The sequence below is a fragment of the Danio rerio genome, chromosome 1 (genome assembly GCF_049306965.1).
Source record: "Danio rerio strain Tuebingen ecotype United States chromosome 1, GRCz12tu, whole genome shotgun sequence".
Taxonomy (NCBI): Eukaryota; Metazoa; Chordata; class Actinopteri; order Cypriniformes; family Danionidae; genus Danio; species Danio rerio.
Genome location: NC_133176.1, coordinates 13,441,137 through 13,464,254, shown reverse-complemented (window position 1 = coordinate 13,464,254; position 23,118 = coordinate 13,441,137). Strand labels below are relative to the sequence as shown.

At 36.2% G+C, this 23,118-nt stretch overlaps 2 protein-coding genes across 7 annotated transcripts in view; both read right to left on the bottom strand.

Annotated features, from left to right (window-relative positions):
• Nucleotides 1–988: 988 nt before the first annotated feature.
• Nucleotides 989–10,308, bottom strand: saraf (store-operated calcium entry-associated regulatory factor). 2 transcript variants are annotated; one of them, XM_005159818.6, is made up of 6 exons: nt 10,074–10,308; nt 7,773–7,951; nt 4,511–5,003; nt 3,291–3,468; nt 1,874–1,965; nt 989–1,718 (listed from the first exon to the last, which is right to left on the bottom strand). In XM_005159818.6, the coding sequence occupies exons 1-6, from the start codon at nt 10,144–10,146 to the stop codon at nt 1,693–1,695; spliced, it is 1,041 nt and encodes a 346-aa protein (XP_005159875.2). In that variant the 5' UTR covers nt 10,147–10,308; the 3' UTR covers nt 989–1,692.
• Nucleotides 10,309–12,638: 2,330 nt separating this feature from the next.
• The window catches only part of slc24a2 (solute carrier family 24 member 2), a 41,869-nt gene continuing 31,389 nt past the window's right edge, over nt 12,639–23,118 (bottom strand). For 4 of the 5 annotated variants that reach the window (XM_073949114.1, XM_073949112.1, XM_073949113.1 and 1 more), the window contains 3 exons: nt 21,016–21,105; nt 19,644–19,810; nt 12,639–16,366 (listed from right to left, as the gene is read on the bottom strand). In XM_073949114.1, coding sequence (XP_073805215.1) covers nt 16,117–16,366; nt 19,644–19,810; nt 21,016–21,105 — 507 coding nt within the window. In that variant the 3' untranslated portion in view covers nt 12,639–16,116. 5 annotated transcript variants of the gene reach the window in all.

The following is a 23,118-nucleotide window of genomic DNA, read 5'->3' as shown; positions in this document are numbered from 1 at the left end:
GAAGCCGTTTCTTATATGTCAATTCGAGGTGTTGGTTAGAACAAAACGGAAAATATTCCTTCTATTGTGTGCCATTGCTTTTATTTAGAACACGACTTAAATCAGCATCACTGTTGGTATCGTCAATCTGGGAATCTGTTTTGATCCTAGTATGCAATACCTATTTCAACCACTGGGTGTCAAACTTACATTCTGCACTTAAAAAAAAACTAGTGATTTTGAAGGATATCAGCAAAGCATGAGGATTCAAAATTAGCATTATTAATTATATATGATTATCATTAAATAGTTATTATTTGGGGTCTGAGATCTTTAAATAGTCATAAAAATATGCCATCTAATGATTATTGTTCTAATAGGCCCAAAATGATCATTATCTCTAAATTCTTAGTTTGCTAAGAATCATTATATAGTTTATCCTGGTGTGATGGGATACATTATGGTAAATATTAAATGAAGCTGACGGTGAACAATGTTAAGATTATAAAACAGCGTCATGGTTTGTAATATTTTCTTAGCAAAAACATGGAATAAATCTTTATATTGCACAACGCAGAAATGTCTTGATGTGCTTATAAAGATGAAGAAATTAAACTTCTAAAGATCTATACACAACTGTTTTATGCTATGCTATGCTTGTAACCATTATCAACGTTCATCATCATTCAAATTCAATTGTGAGCCTGGACCACAAAGTGACAATAACTGTTAATTTGTATACACCATAGGGATAAATAAGCTTTTCACTGATTTATGGTTTGTTCGGACAATATTGCAAATCTGGAATCTGAGAGTTCAAAAACATCCAAATCTTACTAATCAGAAAATACAATTTGGAATAGTTATGTTAGGAAATGTCTCCATATAACATGATCTTTACTTAATATTTGAATGATTTTTGGCATAAAAGAAAAGTTGATCATTTTTAGAAATGTAGTCCAGGGTCACTATTTACTAGTAACAGCACAATAATCACATCAAGAAAAGATTTCCCAAACCATGATTTTAATATAAAAAGCATCAACAGTAATAGAGTGAGCCAGTGCACAACTTATGCTTCAATATATGAAGCATTTTGCATGTTTCACATGAGCTAAAGGCCTAAAAATTATATCACAGTATATCTTGGGTATATCAAGCTAATCTCTCAAACCACAACTATTTACATTATTTTTACTATATCTTTTATTTTTAAATAAAGTCATCAATATATGTCACCAGTGCATCAATATTTTCAAGAGAAAACTATTTTAAAAGTAGATTTGAATTTATACACTGGGAGCTGATAAGACAAACTGAAAAATGATATCATTTAAATGAAGAAATATGTTGGAAAAATCTGGAGAACAAGATCAGCAAGTGTATTTACTGCTGACTTAAAATATATACAGAATTGTAGAAAATATGGATCGAGAATTTAAAACTTTGGGGAAAAATGCAGTGCTTCAGGATCAATTGCTTTGGTTTTTTTGTTTCGTCTATACTTGCACTAAACCCAGTGTGGAAGAAGGCAGGAGTTTTTCAAGCAGTTTAAGAGAAGAACTGCAAACCGATCCAGATCAATACCACACTACATCTGGACTTACATAATAGTTATGAATGAACAGCATTTGGAAACAGTTGTACATTGCCTGCCGATCACATCCAATCAGAGACCTGAAGTTGTGACGGTAGACACTCATCTCTCTGCTATCATCTTCTTTTAGTGGTTCCAAAACCTGCACCAGAAAACACCACAAATATAACAGTGACTTCCAGTGACTTACTCTGGGTAGAATATGTCACATTTTAATAAGGGAAGATGCTTTTAAAACCCAAAAGAGTACATCTGACACCTGTAAGGAAGTTTCTAGCTTCATGAGTTGGCTTTTACCTGAGGCGGTCCGTGTTCCTGAGCTTGTTTTTGGAGCTGGAGAAGGGTTGCTGTTATAAGTTGGTCCTGCGAAGCCCATCGGTGGCTGCCGTCTACATCAACATTAAAGTCAATTACTGTGGTGACATTTGCATTCATGCTATAGGCAGGTCCTTTCTTTTCAAAATGATGAACAAGATCTAAACTGAATTTATTAGGGTTGCAGAAAGTACCAAAGGGTGGGTTGTAAATTTAAACATTAATTGAAATATTTATGCAGACACATTTTACATATATTTTTAGACTGGGAGGAAACCAGAGTACCCGGGAAAAACCTACACGAACACGGGAGGACATGCATACTCTACACAGAGGGTGCTGACTGTCTCAATTAGAACTTGAACCACTGGCCCTCCCACTGCGAGGTAGCATCGCCAGCCGCTCTGTCGCCCAATCATAGAACAGAGGGGAAGGATGGGGGGTTCCAAAACGAAGACAGGGAATGAAGGAATTTTGGAATGATCCGGTTAGGCTAGCTAATGATTAGCAATAAGAATCAACTGTAGTTGATCATATCACATGCTCCTCTCGAAATTAGTTTATGAAACTTCACTTATTTTATTGGAAATTTTATTTATTTTTATTTTTTTGTCTTTATTAGGCATGGGTCGGTATATAATTCTGACGGCATGATAACCTTGGATAAAAATATCATGGTTTCACGGTATTGAGATTACTGCTCTAAAATATATGTTTGTTTGTTTGTTTGTTTTAAATGTCTGGGTAAAATACAAACTTTTCCCCTTTGAAGACAATTAATTTTATTTTGAAAAACATAAAATAAAACATTTAAAAGCAGCAAACATGTCAGGCTAAATAAGTCAAATAAATCATTGATTTCTGCTTTTTTGTTATTTTTAAAAACACTGATTCATTTACAATTTAGAAGAAAACTACTTTATCTTTTCTGCTGGAGAAACTGTTGTCTTAAAAAAAAACAAAAAATACTTGTAGGAAAGGTACAGCAGAATATTTTGGCGGGTTTAAAACTTTTACTTTTACAAACCACAGTATACCTTGAAAACGGTTATCGTCCCATGCCTAGTTTGTGCAATATATTTATATATATATATATATATATACATATATATATATTTATTTATTTATTATTTTACTCTCAATGTGCTAGATGTTGTTTATTTGCATTTAATAAATCACCAAGGACCACAGTTTCATCTAAAAATCCTCTTTTCAGTGTTCTATTAAAGACAAGAAAAACTCATCTGACTCTTGAGTAGAGTAAATTAACACTTATCTTATTTTTGGGTGAACTATCCCTTTAAGTCAGCAGTTCTAGCATCAGTATTAAAATGGTGTAACGTAGAATTGATATAAAGGAGGATGATCAATTGTGCGAGACAAAACATGGGTTTCTCACCTCTGATTCCCAAACAAATATCCCAGAATTCCACCTGTGCCCATTCCAGTCCAGAATCCACCACCGCCGACGCCGCCTCCACCAGGTCTGGTTCTACCAGTGAAACCAGTCCAGGAGCTCTGAGGTCTGGTGTAGGAGTCAGAGAAGCCGTATCCAGGCCTTGAGTTGGAGTGATCTGCTGAAAGAGCCCAGAACCCAAACTGATCACATACATGCTCCACCATTAATATTTAAATATTATGAACATCTCATGCACATCAATGCACTTTCAATAGTAGATTATGTGAGACAGTCCCTACACTTTTGGTTGATTTTGGAGATTGAAAATTAGGACTATTCCACTAAGAGATAATTCTTAACTCTTCTAAAGTTAAAACAATGATACTACGTAATCTAAAATTAATTTATTATTTTATGGCAAAAAAAGCTCTAAATGACAAGAAACATGATTAGTTGTTCACAGAATACAACAAAAATTATGTTTGACTCAAACACATAACTATAAATTGTTTCCACAGCTAATCTCTAATAGAGAATACGGCCTCCTAACATTGCTCATGGCCACACGTTCAGTACTGTTTTACACATGGTGTCCGCAAGGTCTTAAAAAGTATTACAAATTGATAAAGCATTTATTATTAGGAAATTAAGAGCCTTAAAAGGTATTAAAAAGTCTTAATCTTGTCTTGTTAGCGTTGTCCAAAGTGTTTGACTCCGAAAAAGTATAAATATATTTATTATCCTCTTAATATTAACAACAGTGTGCTCGATCTACACGATTGGTTCGGGGCGGGGTGCATTCGGCCAAGCTCCTCCGTCTGGGTGATGTCATGTAACTTGCAATAATGTGAAATGGGAAAATGTAAGTCATCTTTCTCCAAACAGGAGTAAGTAAAGTTTAAACAGTGGCTGAAGCCTGTCGCTGAAAACAACCACATGATTTATTATTTTAAGCTTTGTTTCTTCTGAGTTTATCCGAGTTCTGTTGCACGGTTGTGCTTCATTGATTTATTTAAATACAACTGTTTATTAACAACTGTTTATTAAGTTAAAGGTTTGATACTTATTAGAACTTAAAGTGAGGACGAGGTCTTAAATTATTCAGAGAAGGTCTTTAAAAAGTCTTACAAACGTATTGAAATTACCTTTATGATTCCTGCATATACCCTGTTACAACAGCAAATCACACCTTCACAAGGAGTTCTCTGCATATTTCTTACCTCCTGAATAATAATCAGGTTTAAACCCTGGCGGTGGCGGCCCCATGCCTTGACTGTTGTCCCAGGCCCCATTGGTGCTGTCATACCCCTGATCTCCACCAAAGCCCTGGTGGCCATTAGTGGGACTGCATAGAAACATCTTGTAGACCACAAACGCCACCAGCAGGAGGAAAGCCACCACTAAAAGCCCACCGACTCCATCTCCAGAGGGGCTGTTCTGATAGGAGTGCTGCTGATACGGGCCTCCGCCGTCGCCTCCTCCTCCTCTCTGCTGCTGCTTCTGATTGGAAAAACCTTGGAAGAAGTTGGAGGCAAAGCCTGAGAATCCAGACGATCCCTGCTGTTGCTTCCCTTCTGCGGTGAGCTCCAGCGTATATTCCAGACCACAGGAGCCTCGCAGCACATAGGCATCATTGGGGCTGTTATAACCCTCACAGGAGACCTCCACACGGCCAAACCGGTACAAGTTATCCATATCAGCCTTGCATTCCCACTGTGAGGAGAAAAAGGAGAACAGTTCAGAGATACAATTAGTAGGACTGCGAAAAGAGGTCTAGGTTTCTATCTCATCAGGTTTTATTTCGCACCTGACCGCTCCCGCTGTATACTCAGTCTTTGTTCCACCCGACCCGACCATTCCCGCTAAATTTATATCTGGTTTCCAAAATCTCACATTTAAATTTGGTACCACCAAAAGAGCAGATAAAACTGTAGGTTGTGCAAGGATTGGAGGCTAAATGTCAGTTTTGTTTGCCCCTATGTTATGAGACATGAGTGCTGCCTTAAATCTGAGGTTTCAATCTTCTGAAGCTGTTCGCACACCGGATGCGCTGCTCAGCACCACGCTAAAACTTTGAGGTGTTATCACATCATGCAAGGGTTAATTCTTTCTTCCATTTGCGTCTATGATACATGATTCCCATAGATAAGATTGCCTGATGTGGCTTTCCTAACAGTAAACTGACTGTTTTACTGTTTACATGTTTTCTAATGTAAGCTGAACGTCCTTCAAGGACAGCACATCTTCACTTTGCTCTGCCATGGTAAAGCCCCCTCTGAGGACTGTTATGCAGATGATGTGTGCACAAACTGTGCAAAAAAACAAACAAAAAAAATAAGGTGCAGAAAGCACTGGTCATGCACTGGCTATAACGGTGTTCAATAAAAATGAGGAAATCACAGATACTGTATGCTGTTCTGAAATAACATCAGGACTCGAGAGAACTATATTGTAAGACCGCCCACTCCCGTTCAAACTGCACCAGAGTTACCGTGCTAATGCAGACCTCTACAGCGCTGTATTGGAAAAACATTATTTATATATACTTGTTTTTTTTCTGCAGCACTTAGTATGCCGGTTGAACCCCAATTCCAAGTGTTCATTGCTAATCTTACGCCAATCGTAATTGTTTGTTTTGGTTTAGTTTCAAACTTGCCAGAATAAAATATTTTATTTTTATTATAATCATTATTATTATTATTATTATTATTATTAACAGTATTATAAATTGCACGGCCAAAAGTTTTAATATCTCAAGAAATACAAAATTTTTCAAAATATATTTTTTTGTATTTTCCTTTTAATTTATATTTACGTACAGTGTATTTGCCAATATTTCATTAATATAAAATGCTGACACTGTGATTTTTTTTCTGCTATACATACTACCATTCAACGTTATTGGCTGTGCAATTAATCGAAAATCCGATTTCGATTTTGGCTTCTAACGATTATGAAAAACCATCGAGATAAATGATTACTGCATAATATACCGCCCCCTTTCCAGTTGAACATATTTGTTGCTCTTAAAAGCTCTTAAAGACGCATGCTTCTGTGTGTGTCTCATTCGCACACTGAGATGAGCAGAGCGCACACATCTAAAGTCATCTTAAAGAGAGCGATTTAATGGTCAAATAGGTGTCAAAATGCCATGTTTAGGGATTATTCATATTAACCCTCATTTGTGTAATAAACAAACGAGTTGAGGATCAAAAGACACGTGAAAGAGAAAGCATTAAAGTGACAGCGTACAATTCCTGCTGCCGCTTGTTTTTATCATTAATCAAACAACAAAAGGAGAAAATCCCTCACTGCTCTTGACTGAAGGACTGCGGTAGCTAAAGTGTTTTTCTTGAAAGCTTGAAGCACAGTTTTTTTCATATTTTGATCCTATTGTATTTATTTCTCTTTCTTTTGCAGGGTGGAAAATAACTGTATATATGAAGTTGAAGTCAGTATTATTAGCCCTCCTGAATATTAGCAACCCTTTTCCTCCCCAATTTCTGTTTCATGGAAAGAAGATTTTCTTTCAAATTATTTCTAATCATATTAGATTTAATCACTCATTTCTAATAACAGATTTCTTTTATCTTTGCTTTGATGACAGTACAAAATATTTTACTAGATAATTTTCAAAATATAAGCAATCAGATTAAAGTGCAATTCAAAGACTTAATGAGGTAGTTCATTGTATAACAGTAGTTTCTTCCACAATCAAAAATATATAGCTTAAGGGGGCTAATAATATTGACCTTAAAATGGGTTTCAAAATATTTCAACCTGCTTTCATTCTAGCCAAAATAAAACAAATAAGACTTTCTCCAGAAGAAAAAATATTAGAAGAAATACTGTTAAATTTCCTTGCTCTGTAAACATCATTTGGGAAATATTTATTTTTTAAAAATTCTCAGGAGCGCTAATCATTCTGACTTCAACTGATAATCGTTTTAAATAATCATGATTACAAATTATGACCAAAATAATCCTGATTTTTCCCAAAATCGAGCAGCCCTAAGGAGCAGTATGATTTTATTTTGTTTTTTTCGTAATTATTCATGCATGTTTTTGATCCAAAGTACAGCAAAATCAATACAATTAAAAACCCATATATATAATTCACATATAAGAAATATATCACCTATGAAAATATTTTTACTATTTACTATTTAAAATGCAATTTATTCCTGTGATTTCACAACTCAATTTTGACATCATTACTCCAGTCACACAATCCTTTAGAAATCATTCTATCATGCTGATTTGATCTCTGATAAACAGAAAGAACCAAAATCAGCGTTTATCTAAAATAAACAGCTTTTTGTATCATTATGCCATTCAAAAGACTGGAGTCAGTGTCATATTTTTTGTGAAGCAATGATAGAAATGAATACTTTTATTTAGCAAGGATGCTCTGAATTGATGAAAAAAGATGCTGACTGTGAGTACTTCCTAATGGGTTGTGGTTGTTTTTAAACGTGTCACCTGTGCGTCGATGCCATCTGATCCTCTATTGTAGCACTGCACCACCTCTGGAGTGAAGGATCCGCAGCCGGCGGAGCCTCCTATGCACTGCAGCTGGGGAACAGGGCTAGAGCGGCGGGCCGTGGTGTAGCGTCCTCTGTACAGGGTCAGCACCTGGACATCACGAAGCAACACGGCCTCTGATGCAGGAAAAACATATTTGAAGAATTATATTGGTACGCAAATTATACAATTATTCTTGTTATATATTACACACGCTCAAGAGTCTTTTTAATATTTAATATAATAATTTATTAATAAAGGGACTAAACTGAAAACAAAATGAATGAATGAATATTTATCACATACTCATGTTTTTGTAAAGCTCAAACCACAACTAATTATGTATCATATAAAATCTCTTTAAGATACACTTATAATAAAATAAAGGAGTTGGATTGGTTTGCATAATATTAATAAATTGTAATTCTAGTGTATTAATAATAATATACATAAGCGCTGCACAATATATCATTTGAGCATCAATATCACAATGTGCACATCCGCAATAATCACATCACAGGATCTGCTTTGTTAAAATGGAATTATATATTTTACGATTATATTTACCGGCCACTTTATTAGGTACACCTTTCCAACTGCTCGTTAATGCAAATTTCTAATCAGCTAATCACATGGCAGCAACTCAATGCATTTGGACATGTAGACATGCTCAAGACGATCTGCTGCAATTCAAACTGAGCATCAGGATGGGGAAGAAAGGGGATTTAAGCGACTTTAAACATGGCATGGTTGTTGGTGCCATTTGTTGAGTTACTGCAGAGTTTAACCATAATGGAGCAAACATTTATTTATTCATTCATTTTCTTTTCGGCTTAGTCCCTTTATTAATCTGGGGTCGCCACACTGTAATGAACTGCTGGAGCAAACGTTTATCATAGCTAAAAAATTTTAAAGTCCTATGAGAGTTTAAAGCATTCAGACATTTTCAGTAGGTTTTATAGAGAAGTTTTAAAACTATTTCTTTGCAGTGTTATTTTATATTGGATTCTTTCAACTGTTGTGCCTGAATATGATTTGACTAGCCTGAAAACCATAAAACACAGATTATTTCATTTTTATGTTTGCTCTATTGCATTTAGCTATACTTGTAGTTTGTTTATTACATTCCGTGCATGCTTTGTTCCCTTACAGAATCGTGCAAATCAACACAAAATTAATAGTTTTCAAATTTGAGGTATTGAAGTCATCTGGTGAAATTGTATGTATACTGCAATACTGAGGTAAAGTTGGGTTTATAGTCACACCTTCGTTCATTTTTAAACAGTGACAACTTGTGACACGGTGCCTATATTTTACTTTGAATATTCAGTGTGAAACCGCATGCAAGTGTAACTTCAAAACAACATTAGCCCTATTTAAATAAGTGTGAACAATGTTGTACTTTGTTAGTCATTGGCTGCTAGTATGTTTTCCCTATTTAGAATTTGCAAAGCATACTTTTCTGAAATTGTATTATTAAGAAGAAAGTGTGAACATAAAACCAACTTTACCTCAATTATTGCAATATATATCGCAGAAATACAAAATATTACAATGTCAGATTTTTCCATATAGGTAAAGTTGGTTTTATATTAGCACATTCGTTCAGTGATCACTAGCTATATTGTTTACCATGGTACTTTTAATATTTAAACTGAAATCGCATGTAAATATGACTTCAGAACAACATTAGCACTATTTAATTGACTGTGAACAGTGTTGTACTTTGTTAGTCATTGGCTGCCAATATGATTTCACAAATATGAATTTGCAAGTAATACTTTTCTGAAACTATTATTAAGAAGAAAGCCCGAATGTGTGAATATAAAACCAAAATTACCTCAATGATTTTTCCAATATCGTGCAGCATTGACATACATGTTTTACAAATGCTAGATATGTATTTTATATTGTAATTTAACGTTACACTCTTCTTATATGTTCATACTGTCATCAAAATATCACATAAAATGTATAATATTATACTGACAAGGACTTGGTATACAAGCATATTGTGAACATTCATTCATTCATTTTCCTTCGGCTTAGTCCCTTTATTCGTCAAGGGTCGCCACAGAGGAATGAACCACCAACTTATCCAGCATTTGTTTTACATAGATATTGTAAACATTTAAAACCGAAATAAACAAAACTGAATCCAACTGCAGTCCATGTATCTTCTGTCTGCGACCTCAATTTTGATCAGGTTTGCCTATTTATATGTGAGGGTTATATTAGAATAAAGATATTGTCAGTTACCATCATTCCAGCAACTGATGTGAGGCACGACCAACAGCAAAAACTGCAGAAATAAAACTCCAGAGACCCTCATTTCTCCGGTTATGATGGAAGATAGCTGCTTTATCCTCGAACAAGACGCTCCGAATAATGCCTCACCGACAGTCTGTACGTGGCTTTTGACAAAAAGTAAAAATAAAGTCTGATGTAAACAAGTGCAACTGACAGCTCAGTGCAACATCACTCTTATTACGCTTCCGTTTCCGTGTTTCTGCCTCGCATTATCGCCATCTACTGGAAGAGGTGCTGAAATACGAGCTATTTGCGTAATAAAAAACAAAGCGGAAAACTTTTTCAGACTGACAATAAGTTTAAGTCTCAAAATGGAGGTTCAATTCTAATATTTATTTGGGTATTCTTACTTAATTATGATTTATTTATCGCATATTCATCTGTGAGTTAAATGTGTGAAGGAATGGCTGTTAGAGTCGATAGCTAGACTCAACAGCACTTACCCTAGATCGGGGTGCGAATTACAGGGGGGTTAGAGGTATTGACCCTTCTAATTAACGCTTAATCCTCCCTGTACGACATTAAAACAAGATGTATGGGGGTCACCCCTTTATTAATAAGAAATAGCTTTCTCTGATCTCTAATCTTTATCTTAAATATTAACAATTAAGAATGTATAACATAAATATACATTTGATCCCCTTATAACGGTTTATACCATTGTGAATGCATAACTGCGCCGATCAGTTCTAGAAGAAATATCATTCAACAGTCTGAAAGTGACAGTTGTTGAGGACAGATAGACACCTTAAGTATTCACAAAACACGTTTTTTTGTAAAATAGGTGTTTATATCTGCATGTATCCTAAAAAAGAAGAAATAAACACATAATTTGTACAGTTTGACCTACAGTAACCTCTAAAATAGTCACTAAATATCCCTCAAAAGACTGAGAACGTGTACATTTTAATAATAAATGAATTAAACATAACTCTGCTTCACTGAAGCATGTTTTACTAAACTACTACCGAAAAAACGCGATTGCACATTGATTGCACACTGCCCTGGATATTAGATTATAAATTTATTTTGTGATCCTAAAAAGTGTCCAGTTATAACTGTCAATCATAAAATAAACTGTGGGAAAAACAAGGAGGAACTGAGTAAACTTATTAGTTTTCACAAATTAAGTAAAATGAACATAAAACAATTAAGTTGGCCCAAAACAACTGAAGAATTGTGTTGTTTCAGCTCAATTTTCAATAAGTAGTTTGAACAAAGAGCAAATGTTATTTTTTGAGTGTACAAGGCTATACTTAAACCAAAATTACAACTAAAATATTTATTTATTCATTTTCATTTGCCTGAGTCCCTGATTTAACGGAATGAACTGCCCAGCTAAAGTAAAGTAAATTCACAATAATGTACATGTAACAACAATGTAAATAGCCATTCATTCATTTACCTTCAGCTTAGTCCCTTTATTCATCAAGGGTCACAACAGTGGAATAAACAGCCAACTTACCCGGCATGTGTTTTACACAACAGAAACCCTTTCAGCTGCAACCTAGTACTGGAAAACATCCCTACACACTCATACATCACGGCCAATTTAGTTTATTTAATTTACCTATAGCGCATGTCTTTGGGCTGTGGGGGAAACCGGAGCACCCGGCGGAAACCCTCACCAACACGGGGAGAACATGCAAACTCCCCACAGAAATGCCAATTGACCCAGCCAGGACTCGAACCAGCGACCTTCTTGCTGTGAGGTGACAGTGCTAACCACTGAGCCACCATGTTGCCCAATGTAAATAGTGCTGGAAGTAAAAAATGTTTTTAGCTGGTCATCCAGACTGGTCTTAGCTGGTTTTAAAGCGGTTTTGTCTACTTGTTTAGCTGGCAAGACCAGCTGAAACCAGCCAAGCCAGGGTGGGAGACCAGCTAAAACTACAGTAGTCAACATCTGAAGTGGATCAAAGAAGATTTTCCGAATTGACAACAATGGGTTTTTCAATAGTTTTAGACAATTTTCATCAACTATGTGATCTACTTTAAATGTTGACTACTGTAGTTTCTTTCAGCTTAAACCTGCTAAGACCAGCCAACTAGCAGAGGGTTCAGAGGGCAAGAATAACATTCATATTCCTTCAGCTTAGTCCCTTTATTCATTAGGTTTCGCCACAGCTGAATAAACCGCCAACTTATCTAGCATATGTTTTATGCAGCAGATGCCCTTCCAGCTGCAACCCAGTACTGGGAAACATCCATACACTATCACATGCACACACACCCATAAACTACACCAATTTAGCTTACCTAATTCACCTGTATGGCAAGTCTTTGGACTGTGGGGGAAACCGGAGCACCCGAAGGTAACCCACGCGAACACAGGGAGAACCTTCAAACTCCACACAGAAACACTAACTGGCCCAGGTTATAAGTAGTTTAATAATATTACTAATAATATTAACATAATATTAGTAGAGTACTAAAAGCAAATGCTAAACCCTCAAAGATGTGAGTCGAAATTATTTGGGCAACAAATGCTTTCAAATACTACACATGAAGCCATTTTTGTTTAAGTTTAGAAATAATTTTATTTTGTCCATCACTCATGTAAATATACAGAAATTATGAATGGATAGATACATTTGTATTTAACTAAGAATAACGGTCAACTTCAAAGCTCCCTTTAGTACATTCACTTCCAAGATTTCATCCCATCAAGTGTTTTTTAAGACAGGAATGAGAAATGCAGGCAGGGATGAATGATTGTTAAAGAGTTCTGCAAAAAGTGCACAGTACAGATCTACTCACATTCACACCAGCTGGAAACTCTGATTACAGTAAAGTGAGTAAATATTCCTGGGCACTTCTCCAAAGTCTAGAGACAGATGATGATGATGATGATGATGATAAAGATGAAGACACTCTGCATAACAAGTAGTGACAGGTTTTGCTGAAACTGATTGTGAAATGAGAGCGATGGCTGCATCTCTTCTACAAGCAGATAGTGTCTTGCAATATTCATTCATTCGTTAGATTTTGTCAAACAAATCAAATCAAATTAAACATCAGTCCCAGAGAACAAACATATAAAATGTTGCATTTTACAAATAATATCATTAATGTGTTCGATTATATTCAATAGTACAACAAGCGCTCCAAATATGTGAGTTGGATACTGATTAATTGCAGTTCTACAATAAAAAAAAACCTTTAGGCCTGAATTTAAAATGATGCATTTGAGTTTCATGTAAAATCCCATTTAGTTTGACTTAATTTCACTGTTTTACTGATATTCACAAAGTAATGAGCTTTAAGCATTTTTTTTTCATGGCAAAAACAATACTGTTTACTCACAATAAGATCAAGATGTAGGTGATTTTCTTCCTTCAGTAGAACATTAAAGAAGATTTTTAGCTCAAACTGCTTCTAGGCCAATCAAAAATGAACACCCGTGGCTTCTGATTACTCAGTAGTCTTGATAAAAGTGAAGTAATCAGTCTGTGCGTGAAGCTGAATATTATTAATAGTACTACTGCCTTTAAAGGTGCACTAAGCAATATGTGAAAAACTTTCTTGACCACAGTGACGGACTCCCAAAACACACTTGCAGCCGTTCAGCAGTAAGGGGCGTGTTTTATAACTTGTCTTGAGATCTTGGGATTTTTAAAAGGGGGTGAAGCCTTGTTGGGTTGTGCGTTTTTAAATATTTGGCAAAAATCATTTGGTGCACCTTTAATCTGCAGCTTCTGCAAACAGCCTATTCGCACCATGATTCGTACCAATTATCTTTAAAGGGACAGTTCATCCAAAAATGACACAGTGTACATTTTCTCACCCCCAGGGGAGCCACTAGCTGGACGAAAGTGAAGAGGGTGGAGGGACAGGATCGTGGTTTTATGGATGAAGTAAAGACTGGGGGATGGGGTAGGGGCTAGACAGGATTGTGGTGTTACGTATGAAGTGAAGACTGGGGGATGGGGGTGGGGCTAGTGGGTGGCGGGGGTTGATGTTGTCGCGGACGAAAGTGAAGATCAGGGGAGGGGAGCTAGTGGGAGGCGGGGGTTGATGTTGTGGAGGACGAAAGTGAAAACGGGTGGAGGGGGCTAGTGGGTGGCGGGAGTTGATGTTGTTGTGGATGAAAGTGAAGACCGGGGGGTCTGTTGTCGCATTTTCGTTTGGGCCCCTGAAAGATATCTCTGGGGGCCTAAAACTGTGTGGGTCCTAAGAATCTTCCTAACTTCCTAACGCCCCTGCTTACCCCTTTAACTTTTTACCCCTTTTTGGAATGTTGTCACCTTGGGTTTGAATTCAGGATGAATCAATGATAATCCTATAATAAACATTTAACGTTTGTGTTTTTATTGCTCTGTTCTTATTGTGTGTTTTAACATTGGTCTGACATCGGAATGAACAAAAAAATGATCATGAATATAAAAACATAAAGCCACAATGTCTGACTTTTTGTACTTATAAAGTACTTTAAAATACTCACTTTTGGCATTTTGCCTTATTTTTGACGGGAAAAAACTTTGACTGGACATGAAGTTTGAGCGAAAGAGAGAGGTGGGATCCGGAAAGGTCCGCAAGCCAGGATGCAAACTCAAGAGGCTCACAGCGCAGTTGCACTATGCTGGCCCAGTGTTTCCCAACCCTGTTCCTGGAGGCACACTAACAGTACATATTTTGGATGTCTCCCTTATCTGACCCATTTATTTCAGGTTGTGGAGTCTCTTCTAATGTTCTGATGAGTTGATTCAGGTGTGTTTGATTAGGAAGAGGTTGAAAATCTGTACTGTTGGTGTGCCTTCAGGAACAGGGTTGGGAAACTTTAGCCTAAGTCTGATTGTACAGGTTGCTCTTGATCCCAAATGCAGACATGTGAAATGCCAAATACCAAATCTCAAAATGCTTGAGAAACACCCCAATGCTTTGAATGGACTGAGTCACACAGTGTTTTAAAACATCTGCACTTTGTGATCTTCATACTGTCTCATAACATCAGTTTAGCATCAGCCACCCCTAAGGATAAGTAAATGATTGCATGCTTTTCCTTTTTGGGGTGAACTATCCCTTTAATGTTCTACTGATAGATCGGTGCCTTGTGGTTCCTTCACAGACAGGCACAAAATCACTTTCCAGAACCTTCTCATTTACTGTTCCTCACTGGTGGAGTAATCTTCCCAGTCAGATGCGGGCAATTTTAGAGCTTAGTAACAGGGGCTCTTGGTGAGAGAGGCCCAAATATGTTCATGTTAATATCTTGCAATGTCCATAATTTATCTTTGCCCATTTGCAAATCCATAAAATATATAATGGTGAAAATAAACGAGTCGGTTGTTTGATGCATAGTGAGGGGGCCGACATTCAGTGTTCCCGACCACATCCATAATACAGAATCCCTGACAGAAATCTTCAATTTAGGCCTAATTTCTTTTTTTTTGTTGTTCAGTGTAGACTTCATGAAGACTACGTCTACAAGCCTATTCAATAAATTACATGATATACGCAGAATGAAAATGCTCAAGTAACAATCAGAAAGGACCAGCGTTCAGACAAAAGCAAATGTTGCGCTTTCAACTTCTTCCCTCCTCCTTTTTAAGTTATTGTGCAACACAAGGCTTATGATATCACGAGCTTTAAAGCACAGTACCAGGATCTTGATTTATATCTACATTATAGCACATTTGCACCAAAAAGTCCTTTTCCAGAGTCTGTAGACATTCCCCATTCCCCATGTCCGACTGACTCCTCGTTGGATGTCCTTGCCTCATTAAAAATGGATAACATCTACAGTACATCAAGTCTCTATGTACTGCTTTTATTTATTTATTTATTTTTTGAGAGTGCATGCAGAATGTTGCACTACTTTCCATACAAACTACTGCTTGGAAAGCCCTGCTACTCAGACTTCAGTGGATATACAGATGCAGAGCCACAGCACAGCTGCGGACGAGCTTGCATGTCATACTTCACGTGGCCTGGAGTGCCATAAAAAAGGACCTGTTCCTTGGAAAACAAATGTTGTGTGGGGTGAAAATCATCAGATGGAGACCGGACAGGTGATGATCTTGTCCTCCAGCATGACACTGACCACCAGGAACACAAAGTACAGCAGGAACATGAGGAAGCCCAGCATCTTGCTCATCTTCCACTTGCAGACAGCGATGGAGATGATGACGAAGAGGAGCATGAGGAAGAGCAGGACGATGGCGCAGAACAGGCCGTTGCTGCTCACGGCCACGGAAGAAAAGTCGTTCAGCATGGAGAAGAGCAGCCAGGGGAAGGGCAGGCTGGAGACGGGGAACAAACACACATTTAGTTGAATGAGGATTACTGTGTTGATGATTAAAGATGCCACACTTATGAAATTTGGCTGACAATTAATTATCTAAGAAATAATTGCGGTTATGGTGATTAATTGGCTGTTTTTACAGCTTTAACGATTTATTGACTACGTTCACATGGACATCAGTCATCTAATTATTTGCCTTAATCTGAATAAGACAATAATATGATCAAGGTGTTTACATGAGTTGATCTTTCATGATCCTGTTTGACATGTTATAGCACATAATTCGATTAACGTCATTGTGTCACCATGCTGTCCACGTTTCCTTCGGAGTTTCGTGTAATTTTGGGTATAATTTGACGAGTTTAACTGCGGTTTGGCACTTTTGTTTTTATTCAGGAACATTTCATGCATGCCCCATTAACAAACGAGATACTGGATGCGAGGAACTGCAGAAAGAGTGTTGTTTTAATGGAATTTATTACTGCACTTACTTTATTTTTTACTTTATTACTAATGTCTGTGGTCTTTTACTGACTCGGTACGTGCAGAGAACAGTGTAAAACGTCATCCTACATGACAGGCCCGGATTGGCTAATCGGGAGGACCGGGAGAATTCCTGGTGGGCCGGTTCGTTTTTTGGCCGCGAGGGCCGGTTTCCCTAGCTTCAGAATCTGTTGCTCTCAGCAGTCACACTTTTTAAATTAATTTATTTATTTACTTGACCACAGTCTTCTTATTCATTATTTTACCGCATTATTTTACCTTATTTTAATATAGTCAGTCGTGAACTGAGGTGGGCCGGTCTGAGGCTTGAAACTCCAGGGCTGAAAAGGAGTCCCACTCCGGCCCTGCTACATGAGGTAATAGTTTGATTTTGGTGTTTACATGTCTGTACTACACTTCAATAATGCTACTAAAATTGACATACTCCACATGTCTTAATTCAGATTTTATTTAGTTCGATTATGATTTTAGTCAGATTAAGGTCATCAGAAATCGCTGTTTACATGGCAGACTCTTAAACAGAGTATTGACTTAATCATCTTAAAATTGCATTATTGGTGTCCATGTAAACTTGCTCATTGTCTGGATTGCTGGTTTGCATAATTGTCTGTTTTGCAGTTTTGCCAATTAATTGCCTGTTTTGGAGCCCATCTAATCTAATATCATCTAATATTTGGAGCCCATCAAAATCTATTATGATCACGTAGTATTAACATACAGTTGAAGTCAGAATTATAAGCCCCCCTGTTTATTTGTTTGCCCAATTTCTGTTTAAAGGAGAGAAGATTTTTTTCAGCACATTTCTAATCATAATAGTTTTAATAACTCATTTATTTCTAATAACTGATTTATTTTATCTTTGCCATGAGGACAGTAAATAATATTTGACTAGATATTTTTCAAGACACTCTATACAGCTTAAAGTGACATTTAAAGGCTTAACTAAGTCAATTAGGTTAATTAGGCAGGTTAGGGTATTTATAATTAGGCAAGTCATTGTATAATGATGGTTTGTTCTGTAGACTATTGGGAAAAAGTTTTTGCCTAAAGGGGCTAATCATTTTGTCCTTAAAATAGTGTTTAAAAAATTTAAAACTGCTTTTATTTTAGCACAAATAAAACAAATAAGACTTTCTCCATAAGAAGAAATAAACTGTGAAAATTTCCTTGCTCTGTTAAACATAATTTGGAAAATATTTAAAAAAAAAAGAAAAAAATATTTAAAGAAGGGCTAATAATTGTGACTTTAACTGTATATACAAACATAGTTATTATATTTTAACACATATGTACATGTCTGTAATTGGTTGACTATTAATATGTAAACTGCTATTTTTGCAATATTTTTAAATATATGTTGCATATATGTACATTTATACAATCTTGTGCTGGTTCTTGAATCTGATTGGCTGATAGCCTTCAGCTATTCTGCAAATAACAGCCTCTTCACCCTTCACCTGTGTGTATTACTCCCCCACATGCAGCAAAAAGCTGAGGACACTACAGTTTGACAAATATTGCAGCTGTTGGACAACGTAATGTACTTATGAGCCTTTTTCTATCGAGAATGTCGTTGTTTAGATTGCAACTATGCAGTTTTTTTAATAATGATGGAGCCTATTTTAAATATTCTTAATTTCGGAGATACATCGCTTCGGCGGCCATTGGCCTGTCTTTGGGCAGAGCAAAGAAAGTGATGGATGATTATACCATCACAAGATGGCGACTGTATAATTTGTCCTTAGAGGGATTCAGCATTTTTTCAATGTATGTTTCAAACTACAGCTTGACTAATCATTATAAGTCAGGTACGTAACTTTCTAAGTCGATCGCTCTCTTTTGTATGTTGTAGTGCTGTATTTATACCACAGAAACTGCTAGTGTTTACTTTGCTTTGGCTTTTTCAGGATTAATTATTGTGAAATCCTCTGCAACAGAGAAATACTGGGAAATCTCTGTAGATGATGGCATTTCATGCTGTTCAGCCTTATAATCTTAAAATGTGAGTTTCTGCTGTTCTGACTTCAGCTGCAGATGTGAATGAATGGTGGAAGAAAGTAGTTCCTCATATAAAAAAGAGTTTTTGATACTCTCAGAGTTTGATTTTCTTTTTTAAACACAGAATTATGCTGTCAAACTGTTGTATAAATGTAATATCACACTCGTAGCAGTGTGATATGGCTGTATATTGACACTGGCTAGACACTAAGCACTCGGCCTGTAGCCTCGTGCCAAAGCACGCCTCCAACCAGTGTCTATATACAGCCATATCTCACTGCTTCAGTTGTGATATTGCTCATGCATGACTTTTTTTATCTGCTAATACCAAACATTACCTTGTATGTTAAATATGTAATTTGCACATTTAGCCATATAGCACATTTATATATTGCGGGTTTATTATAATATATTTCTGTTACTTATTCAGTTATATAATGCATTCTTTAAATGTAACGTAACGTGCAAATTGGCATACATGCAAAACAAACATATATAAATAATGTACACTCTCAGAAATAAAGGTATGCAAGCCATCACTGGGGTGGCACCTTTTCAAAAGGTACACATTAGCACTTAAATGATCCATATTGGTAACTCAAGGATACATATTAGTACCTAAAAAATTTAAGAGGAACACTTTTGAACTTTTTATGTACTAATATGTACCCTTGAGGTATTGATATAGACCTTTTAGGTACAAATTTGTACCGCAATTAGACATTTTTACAATGTCGATCGTGGGAGGCCTGTTGATCATGATGGTTTCTTACCCCACAGTGATGTCAAATATGTTGGAGCCGACTGAGCTGGAGACGGCCATGTCTCCCAAACCCTTCCGTGCCACGATGACACTGGTGATGAGGTCAGGAATAGAGGTACCAGCTGCTAGAATAGTCAAACCCATGATCTCCTCCGTGATTCCAATAGTCTCACCAACCTGCGGCAAGACATTTGCATTGGATTTGCACATTAGATGCCAAAAGAAAATCTCAGAGGATGAAAATGATTAGCTGCAGTTTTTGAGCAGCCCTAGTGACCCCCTAGTAAAGGAGCACAGTTATAGTTGGTTTTGAGTCTCTGTAAATCCTGAAAGCATTAAACCGCAGTGAGTTTAGAGCAGTTTGCACAGAGTATGCACTAGAGAACAGTCACCTCTGAGGGAAATGACAAGAATAGCTAATTGGCTTTGGGATTTGGCTGGTTTTATTGTGCTGCTGTGAGTTACAGGTTTACAGCAGTGTTATAAGCAGAGATCAACCTTCACCTATGACTACCTCACATTCAGAGTGCTAATTACAGATTGAATTACATAATTGATCTGTCTCTTAAATAATAATGTTAATAATTAAAATAATAGTTAATATAATTATATAATTGACCATCCCTATAATGGTTCATACCAATGTGAATGCATAATAGCGCCAATCAGTTAATGTGGGGAAAATATTATTTAAACAATCTGAAAGTGGCAGATCTAGAGCAGTGTTTCTCAACCACGTTCCTGGAGGACCACCAGCACTGCATGTTTTGGATGTCTCCTTTATCTGTGACACCCATTACAGGTCTTTCAGTCTCTGCTAATGAGCTGATGATCTAATTCAGGTGTGTTTAGTTAAGCAGACATGGAAAATGTGCAGAGCTGGTGGTCCTCCAGGAATGTGGTTGAGATACACTGATCTAGACCACCGATAGATAACAAAAGTCTTCACAAGACACTTTTCTCGTAAAATGGAGGTTTGTCTCTATATCGCCTAAAAGTAAAGTAAAATTAGACTCATAGTTTGACCTACAGAAACCTCTAAAATAGTAGTTACTGTAGGTCAGAATACACTAAATATCCCGCAAATCACTGAACACTTAAATGCGTCTTATTAATAAAAAGTTGTAATTTAAATAGATAAATTTAATTCGTTGAAGCATGTATTACACAAAGTAAAGTTACAAAAAAAAGTTGAACGCATCTCAGATTTTCAATATAAATATCATAGTATAATTCACACTTTGTTAACATTGAAGATTACGCTGCACTTTCACTCACTTCTCTATTTTGAAAAAGTGTCGTTTTGCTTCAGTATGCTTAATGACAGAGCACAACCACGAGTTATTGTGGAAAGAAGGTGCAAGACAAAAGTTGTGTTGTACCTGATGAGCCCACCACACCATCAGGTAGGAGAAAAACGCAATCCAAGAGATCGACCCCAAAAAAGTGACTGGGAAGAATTTCCTTGAACTCTGTGAAAGGACAAGGGAGATTATTGGAATTGGAATTTCTTTATGGTCCCCACACACAACACACACTTAAACATAAAAGTTGCCACAAAATAAAAATAAATAAATAAATAAAATAAATTAAATAAAATAAAATAAAGTTTTCCAATGATGGGTTGTGGCTGGAAGGGCATGCGCTGCGTAACTTTGCAGGAATATACAATGTTAATAAAGGAAATACAGACTTTTTAAAGTGACAATTCACCCAAAAATTGTATTTCTGTCAACAGTTTCTTTCTTCTGTTGAACACAAATGTGGAAAATCATTTCATTGTATTGTTTTGTTCCTACTATGAATGTGAATGGCTTTTTTCCAACATTCTTCAAAATATCTTCTTTTGTGTTCAACAGGAGAAAGAAACTCATAATTATGTATTAGGTAATGAGTGTAATAGGTGACGATAAGTAAATTTATTGGTGAACTATGCCTTTAAATGCTTATTTTGCAGAGTGTTTGTTGTTGTTGGTACATTCGATGGTTTAGACCTGCCATGCGTAATAGATATAACACTAGCAAGACCTTAAGAGTGATTTATTGAATCAATCATTAAAACAATGACTCATTTAGACTTGAACAAATGGGTCACCAAATCACAGAAATGTTTGTTTAAAAAATATATATTTTTTTGGTTCATAACTAAAAGAAACAGACAATGTTAAATCTAAAATGTTTCTCACTCAATATGAACTTCTTGCAAGACATGAGAAATAGCTGTTTTATGTTTATCAGAATTCATTTTCTACTCAATACAAACCATTCATACTCAAATTTTGTGTTGTGTATCAAAGTATTCAGGTTTTTACTTTCAGATGGCGACATCCTTACCTCTGTTGTGTAAATATGCAAATCTACTGAATTTTTTTTCTTTAAAGGAATACTCTACGTTCTTGCAAAATAGGCTCATTTTACATCTCCCCTCGAGTTAAGCAGTCGAGTTTTACCATTTTTGAATCCACTCAGATGATATCTGGTTCTTGCAGGAGCACTTTTAGCTTAGCTTAGCATAGACAATTGAATTGGATTAAACCATTAGCATCTCACTCAAAAATAAACAAAGAATTTCAAGAATTCCCTATTTAAAGTTTGACTCTTCTGTAGCTACATCAAGCACTAAGACAGATGTTCATGCACTGAAACTTAATATGTGGAATACTCCACGTTTTTACAAAATAGGCTCATTTTACAACTCCTCTAGAGATAAACAGTCGAGTTTTACCAGTTTTGAATCCATTCAGATGATTTACAGATTTGGCAGGAGCACTATTAGCTTAGCTTAGCATATACAATTGAATCAGATTAGACCATTAGGATATCGCTCAAAAATAATCAAAGAGTTTTGTTAATTTCTTATTTACTGTTTGAATCTTCTGTAGCAACATCGTGTACTAAGACAAATTCAAGCACTAAAACTCAACACGTGGAATACTCTACGTTTTTACAAAATAGGCTAATTTTACAACTCCCCTTAAGGTTAATAGTGGAGTTTTACTGTTTTCTAATCTATTCAGATGATTTCCGGGTCTAGCGGGAGCACTTTTAGCTTAGCTTAGCACAGACAATTGAATCAGATTACACCATAAGCATTTCCCTCAAAAATGAACAGAGTTTTGTTATTTCCCTATTTAAAGCTTTAATCTCAAATATGTGGAATACTCAAAGTTTCTACAAAAAAAGCCTCATTTTACAACTTTGCTATTTGCTATTTCTGAATCCATTCAGATGATTTACAGATCTGGTTGGAGCACTTTTAGATTGGCTTAGCATAGACAATTGAATCAGATTAGACCATTAGCATCTCACTCAAGCATCTCACTCCAAAATAATCAGAGGTTTGATAATCTCCTATTTAACGATTGAATCTTCTGCAGCTACATCGTGTACTAAGACAGATGTTTGTACACTAAAACAAGCAAGTGGAGTGTTCCTTTAAAAATAAGATAAGCGTACTTTGTTCAGTGTCATATTATGAAACTACT

Excerpts from the sequence above, each read along its gene's own strand:
- saraf (XM_005159818.6), bottom strand. The coding sequence starts at position 10,146 with ATGAGGGTCTCTGGAGTTTTATTTCTGCAGTTTTTGCTGTTGGTCGTG. Across the intron at positions 5,004-7,772 it reads CAGATGGCATCGACGCACAG|TGGGAATGCAAGGCTGATAT; the intron begins GTGACACGTTTA and ends TTCTCCTCACAG. Across the intron at positions 1,719-1,873 it reads AGGAACACGGACCGCCTCAG|GTTTTGGAACCACTAAAAGA; the intron begins GTAAAAGCCAAC and ends TTTCTGGTGCAG.